Source organism: Schistocerca serialis, chromosome 6, assembly GCF_023864345.2.
Source record: "Schistocerca serialis cubense isolate TAMUIC-IGC-003099 chromosome 6, iqSchSeri2.2, whole genome shotgun sequence".
Lineage (NCBI taxonomy): Eukaryota > Metazoa > Arthropoda > Insecta > Orthoptera > Acrididae > Schistocerca > Schistocerca serialis.
This window is the reverse complement of record NC_064643.1, coordinates 658,402,374-658,409,984: the sequence shown is the minus strand read 5'-3', so window position 1 is coordinate 658,409,984 and position 7,611 is coordinate 658,402,374. Positions and strand designations below refer to the sequence as shown.

Genomic DNA, 7,611 nt, shown 5'->3' with positions numbered 1-7,611 from the left:
CTCTCAAGAGAACAATTCCGGCTTTACCCTAATCCGGTTTAGGAAAACGGCAGAACACCGACATCTGGATAGCCGGATGAGATTTCAACTGCCATCCTCTCCATGACCAGCCCACTGTCTTACACTGCACCACCTCGATAAATAAATCTACCTGCTTATTCCTCGACCTGTATTCGTTACACATGCAGAGTTCCAACCGTCTTTTCACTGCGTGTGACCCTGACAGGCTTAGCGACTCGTACAGATAACAGATACGAGCAAAACAAGAAGAATGCCAGTGATTCGCAAGGATCTCTTCTCTGCAGTGGGCTCGAGCTCTATTGCTCGCTTTAGTGAGGAACGAATGCGGTCTTTAACTTTCGTGTATAATTATCAGTGCACCTGAAAAATGTTAGACAGAGATTTAGAATGCAACTCGGGATAGCGGAAAGTGTCTGGAGCGGCGCTGCCCGCCTTACGTGCAGTGAACACCGCCAGCTCCTGTGCTTCAGGTTTCCAGTCACGCGGAGCCGGTGCCCCCGCGATTGCTCGCACTTGTCAATTTGTCTCGCGGTCGGCAGGCAGGCTCGGCCGCGCTCAGCTGCCGTCGTGGCAGTGGCACACCCGCGGATCCCACTCGGGCTGGCGCTCCTCCCCTTCCGCCTCCTTCCGTTGTTTCGGTGGTTGCTGTTGTTGTTGTTGTTGTTGTTGTTGTTGTTCCGGCTGGTCACCCGCAGCCCGCTCGCTTGCAGCCGCCTCCCGGCCGCCCACGGACTCCTCGGCTCCGACCTCGGCCTGCTGTCGGCGTCAGGCAGTTGCTCACAGATACGTCGAGGTACAGGCCCAGACTCTTGCATACAGTCATGGTTGACAAACTAGTAATTTCAGAGTAAATGACCAAATCCATCTACATCTACATCTACATGGATACTCTGCAAATCACACTTAAGTGCCTGGCAGAGGGATCTTTCCGTACGACCTTTGATTTCCCATATTTTATCGTGGTAATCGTTCCTCCCTATGTAAGTCGGTGTCAACAAAATATTTTCGCATTCGGAGGAGAAAGTTCGTGATTGGAATTTCGTGAGAAGGCTCCGTCACAATGAAAATGATGTCCATCCCAAATCCTGTATCATTTCTGTGACACTCTCTCCCATATTTCGCGATAATACAAAACGTGATGCCTTTCTTTGAACTTTTTCCATGTACTCCGTCAGTCCTATCTGGTAAGGATCCCACACCTCGCAGCAGTATTCTAAAAGTGGACGGACAAGCGTAGTGTGTGCAGTCTCCTTAGTAGGTCTGTTAGATTTTCCAAGTGTCCTGCCAATAAAACGCAGTCTTTAGTTAGCCTGCCCCACAACATTTTCTGTGTGTTCCTTCCAATTTAAGTTGTTCGTTATTGTAATACCTAGGTATTTAGTTGAATTTACGGCTTTTAGATTAGACCGATTTATTGTGTAACCGAAGTTTAAGGAATTCCTTTTAGCAATCATGTGGATGACCTCACACTTTTCGTTATTTACGGTCAACTGCCACTTTTCGCACCATTCAGATATTTTTTCTAAATCGTTTTTCAGTTTGTTTTGATCTTCTGATGACTTTATTAGTCGATAAACGACAGCGTCATCTGCAAACAACCGAAGACGGCTGCTCAGATTGTCCCCAAAATAGATAAGGAACAGCAAAGGGCCTATAACGCTACCTTGGTGAACGGCAGAAATCACTTCTGTTTTACTCGATAACTTTCCGTCAATTGCTACGAACTGTGACCTCTCTGACAGGAAATCGCCAATCCAGTCACATAACTGAGACGATATTCCACAAGCACGCAATTTCACTGCGAGCCGCTTGTGTGGTACAGTGTCAAAAGCCTTCCGGAAATCCAGGAATACGAAATGGATCTGAAATCCCTTGTCAATAGCACTCATCACTCCACTGAATGTACAGCTTTTTTCCTAGGTCGTAAGCTCATCGTACAAAATACCAGTCACCCTGTAAACCACGTATAAGCTCTTCATTCGATTGTCGAGTAAGCACAGTTTGTTTTGGTGCACAAATCGATAGCAACTGGTGTAAATTACAGAAATTGAACGGTCACGGCTAGCTCATTCATCAGAGGTACGAGGCCAATCGTGTCATTAAAAAATGTTAAAGTTACGTTAAAAATTGTTCACTGATTTGAGTTCGTACGAACGTGCCACGTAACAGTATCGGTGTTTCGCTAAATGAATAAAGTTGACACGGATCGCAGGAAACACGAGCTCACATCCACGAATAACATCCTCGCAGCGTTAACGGTCTTACTTGATTCATTTTTGTGTTATCTCTGTTCGAAGACTCACATATTCGGTGGAGTAACTGAATGCGATCGTGATCCCAAGAAACGTGTATATCGTGTATAAACGGTGTAGCTTTATGACGTGTTTAATTGTCAATATACTCGTCCTGACTTTCTAGCAGACTCGTGTACAACCCTCTACGTGTTTAGCATACATGTCGGCTTTGTTGCAGTGTAGTGCTGCGCACGAAGAAGCAAACGCGAATTATTGCTCAGTGCAGGCGAGTGTGCGCAGGCGTCATAGCCGATAAAAAATATGTTCCTCCCCATCCCACGCCACTTCGCTTACAACTGCCCATTAAAAGACTGCACCGGTTCCATTGGTGCGTGCACTGTAGACGGCGTAGAATTGTACCAGGCGATGAAGCATGGCAACAGGGACTTGTAAAACAGAACATTGGGTGTGCATAAAGCAACCAGGCATAACCAAGAGTGCATGTTACCCATATTCTAAGGTTCTATTGTTGTGTGTTTCCCATGATGAGTTGAAGAAAACAAGCTATAAGATTGAAACAAAGCGTTTCCATATACGTGTTTATATAATATAGTTTCTTCGTCTGTGTGTGAGGAATGTGTCCTGCAGTTTCCTGTACAACAGTCAGACATGTAATATTGCTGCTGTTGCTAATTAACTATGTGCAGCTGGTTATCTTTACAAACGAGACCCGCTGATCTTCGTCAACAACTGTGAGATTTATAGAAGCGTGGTACCTGACGACTGTACGAGTAACAATGTGGTCCCCAAAACGGACGTGCGAAAGAGTGTCACTGTTTCATTTCGGTATACTGCGCACATTTCAAACGCACTCATCGAGATGTGTGACAACCTATTAGCCGGTGCAACACATCATTAAGACGAACAGTAGTACAGCAAGAAGGCTGGACTTGTTACTAATCAGAAAGTCTTGCTTCAAAAACAGAATGACTTCATTTCTCGTAGTATGACTTCGCCATATTCATGTATCTAGGAACTACATGCTTGGCGTAGATATGTAGGTTACAGGATGTGTACGTAACGGTCATAATCACATTAACGACCAGTACAGTCTTTTACTACTGTTCATTTCCAACGTGGTCACCTACTTCCTACGTGACTTTATATAGCCATTGTGTTACACCATTAAAAGCACGACTGATGGGGATGACAATCACATCATTTTGGTATCCACACCCAGGAGATAGCAAATTGTGGACCTATGAAATCCAGACAGGGCTGCAAATGTACATGCTATGTTGTAGCGAGATGAAGTACCTGCATGCTGCCATTACCAGATAAAATTAACCTGATGGCGTGCAGAACACAACTTCCCGGTGCCTGTCATGGGCATCACTGAGCAGAAAACAGGGCGGCTGTCATGTCACATGTGTCCGACATATGCTCCAGTCTAACACGCTGTTGTGACTTGCTGGGTGGTAGAAAAGGCGAACAGGGCCATGTAGGCCACCTAAGGCACAACGCGAGAGGCTGTGCTGGCTTCTGTCACTATGGATCAGCGACACATCTACATCGTCACGCTGCCACAAAACCCTCCCTAATGTTTGCCAGGTGGCCACTTAAGAAATTGCCCTCAAGTTGCTCCAATAATACGTCCACGTCGCCTAGTGTAAAGGAACACTGAACCGTGAACGGAGCCTACAGTCCGGTTTAGGCTTCGTGTGAACATGTGTGTATTTCCTTACAAAGTCAATGTTTCTGAACGTGTATTTTCAGTACTCTGTCATGTTAAATAATATCATTTTGGTGATTTGTAAGATGACCTACCAACAGCTCTTGCGTAGCTCGTCTCATTAACTTAATTTAGCTTATTTTTTTCCTTTTATATTTATGACTAAATATGACACAACCAAATTGATATTGTTTTTCTTGTACATTATTGATCAGCACTTTTGGATAAATTCCTTTTCTAAGTAACTTTTTTATGTATGCCCACTGAATTTCATTCGTACGTTACCTTTAACATGTAGCACTGCTTATATGTGCATCTTCGATATTTCTTCTTCTCTCAAATTAAGACCTGTCATTACCTTTTATTTCAGTTTCACTACATACGCTGGAAACATAAATTTTCTATCGATTTCATGTATATTTTGAATGTTTCTATTGATTGTTGACTGTCTGTAACTGTTTTTCCACGGTACAATTTTTATATTAGCCTGTTATGTTATTGTGCCACTGGACAACGGTATGCCGTCACACTGTAGTCTATGTTCTTAACTGCTCTTTAGATACATTTCTAATTTATATTGATGATTGTTTTGCTACATATTTAATTCATTATGTAGTTTCGATTTTTAATATGATTACAGCAATGCAGTTATTTTTTGTCGTAATATCTAATGACTTCAGTAATATCTTTCGAGTCCATTACTCTGTTTCAGGGCCAGTTCAATAATTTTATGGAACTGTAATACACTAAGTATACATTGGGAACCAATTTCATTCGGTTTTAATAAAATGAACACATTTGTGCAAATAATTGACGTTTAACTTTTGTGGATGATATGGATGGTTGATCCCTACTTTTAAAGCCCAAATTGACGCAGTAAAATTGAAAAATTTTCTATGGTTTTGAACGCACTCTGAAAGAAACAAACAAGAATCTTTCAAAAAATGCTTGGAACTATCCTTCCAGTGCAAGGATGGTTCCCGAACATTCTTTTCTTTTCGGGATATTGCTGTAATGAGAGCAATCTGTTATATCCCTCTACTATCTTTCTGCCTTTCATTCTGTCTGTTCATTTGCTCTTTTGACACTCTGTATCGGTTTGTACATGTCATCAGCCTCTCGGAAAGAAGTGTGTCATTTTATTCTTTAGATTTACGTGATTAATAAATAATTACATGGTCCTAAACTCCTTACTCCTTTCTCAAGCCAACTAGTACGAAAACCAAGTTCAAGAACGGATAACGAACAGATAAATTAATAAAGGGAATGTAGGAGGATGCTGGAGTATATTTCACTCCTTGGACTTTCAGTGCCTGCTGTGATGAAAAGTCGTTTAAGACTGATTTCTGCCAGCAGTCTTAATGTAAGTATAAGCTGAGTTAAGTAATTACAGTCAACCTCGTATTTTTTAATGGATTTAGATAAGTACTGTATTTGGATATTTCTCTTTACTTGGCAAGGAATAAACAATTCAGGTTTTGTTAAAATAATATTATTTTTCGTCTGATGTAGGGTTTCGATGCAAATTCCGGTGGAATATGCTGAGGGAGGCAGTTGTCTGATTGACGATGGGGAACACCACTGCCAGACACGCCGGCGCCAGCATTTACCTCGACTCTGAGAATTTACGCAGTTTAGTAAAAAAGTTTCGGAAATAATTTGAATGGAAGGGGAAGACGCAAGCTGTCCTCTCGTCTCATAGCCAAATGACGAGACCATATCTCTCACTGTTATGTTGGGTAGGACGGCGTAGCTTTTTCTCTGACCAATTAAGACGAGAGGAAGTTAGTCGAGTAGTAAATTTTCTCTTCTCTGATAGGTCAGCAAACAACCACGAGCCTTGGTAAACTGACGCGGGTTTTTGGGGTTCTACTTTTCAGTTCCGCTCCAGAATTAGGGAGACGGAAGGCGCATAAAACATTCTGCTTCGTAGATCGGTAGAGATTAGATTCAGAGTTGGAGATCAGCGGAAAAGCAGTCATATTCGTTCGAGATCCAAGGCTGGAGCAGACTGGTAAATGTGCACGCTGTGGTGTTAGAAAGTGACTGAGGCCAACCTCTGTATGGATTAGGAATGTTACGGCAACATTAGAGTTGCTTACACTGGATGTTGTGATTCTTAATGTTGCTAAGTCAGTTCTTTCGTGATTCGAGACTGAATTTATATTACAGCCAATATTGAGTTACCTGATAAGAACGCTAACTTGACATGTATTATTTCCTGTGCATGTCTGAATAGAGCCCCTAGTTATACCAAGCGTAAAATAATCATTTCTGCTACATCGTTTAAATTTGATTCAGTCGCTATCTCCGGAAGTAACACCTCTTTTATTCTATGTTTCTCAACACCCTGCGAGCCAACTACGTGTGTATTTTTTGTAACTGAGCTAGTTTAGTGCTTCATGTGCCTCTTTTTATTTTAAAATATGAAGACTTTCACCATGTTCAGTTTTCCCGTGTCTGTAGACTACTGTGAAATAAATGTGCGGTAATCGAATCCCTTTTTGGATGATTTTCGCTGTTAGTTAATCTCATGTAATTTTGATTATGGATTAACAATGGCCATCAGCCTTACTTAAATATGAAAGAAATTGTTTCTCGTGACCGTTCCGTGGTGGAAGTCTTTACCAAATGACAGATAGCTTCCAATCCGCTTACTGGTCATGGGATATATTCCTTTATTTATGATATAAATCGTGAACGCTCGGGCAACTGTCGACCCTTGTACTGAAACAGTAGTGGAATCAAGCACTTTGCTAATACCCTTACTAGTAGAACTCTTTCATTAAATTTACCGTACCCCGGGATAGTTATTGAACATTAACAGTATCCTTTCACAGGTCTGCACGCTTATCTTCCTTGTTTAACGAACACTCAATCACCTATCGCAGCTCAGATGATCCACTACAACGCCCGTTCTTAATTCCGTAAGAAATATCACTGCCTATTTGAAACAACAGGTCCAACATATCAATCACGGTCGCCGCAATTTGATGGTTCTTTGGGATCCAACAATGCATGACTTCACCTCAATATCGTAGAATGGAAGAAACTCGTGAATTATTTTCTTCGCTGAATTTAGGCCATTATCAAGGCTAAATGTGGTCATACAAGACATTCATGCGATGTCGCCACAGGATGACTGACTTGTTGCACAGTGTGCTTAATAGAGGACATGCAGTCTGAGACTCTTGTTGGCTCTAGACGAATTACCACTAAAAAGCAAGTGTCGATAAATTAGGCAGAAAGTTATTTGCTGAATAAGGTTACCGTAAGTGGCTGACTTGGCCACTGAGCAAAGTACTATTCAGGAATTCATTCAGGAATATAATTTCATGAGATAGCGCGCTTTACCAATTAACTGATTTCTCTATAATTCATTGCAGACATGTTCTCTCTGATGCATTCTATGGCCTTAAGACTTATCTGTGTGACTCAACTTCTACAGTAGTTGGTTTGCAGGTATACATCATTCATCCCCAATTCAGGGTTGTGTCAGAAGGGAAAATTACAGTGACATTAAGAACCGATTTTCTCTGTAATTCATCGCAGACATGTTACCTCTGATGCATTCTCGGGCCTTAACACTGATCTGTATGACTTAACTTCTACAGTATTTGGTTT

The 7,611-nt window shown here is 41.9% G+C and overlaps 1 protein-coding gene across 1 annotated transcript in view; it reads right to left on the bottom strand.

Moving 5' to 3' along the window:
* Window positions 1–576: 576 nt before the first annotated feature.
* The window catches only part of LOC126485017 (trichohyalin-like), a 181,056-nt gene continuing 174,021 nt past the window's right edge, over window positions 577–7,611 (bottom strand). The window contains exon 11 of the mRNA XM_050108622.1: window positions 577–777. Coding sequence (XP_049964579.1) covers window positions 577–777 — 201 coding nt within the window. The remainder of the gene's footprint in view (window positions 778–7,611) is intronic.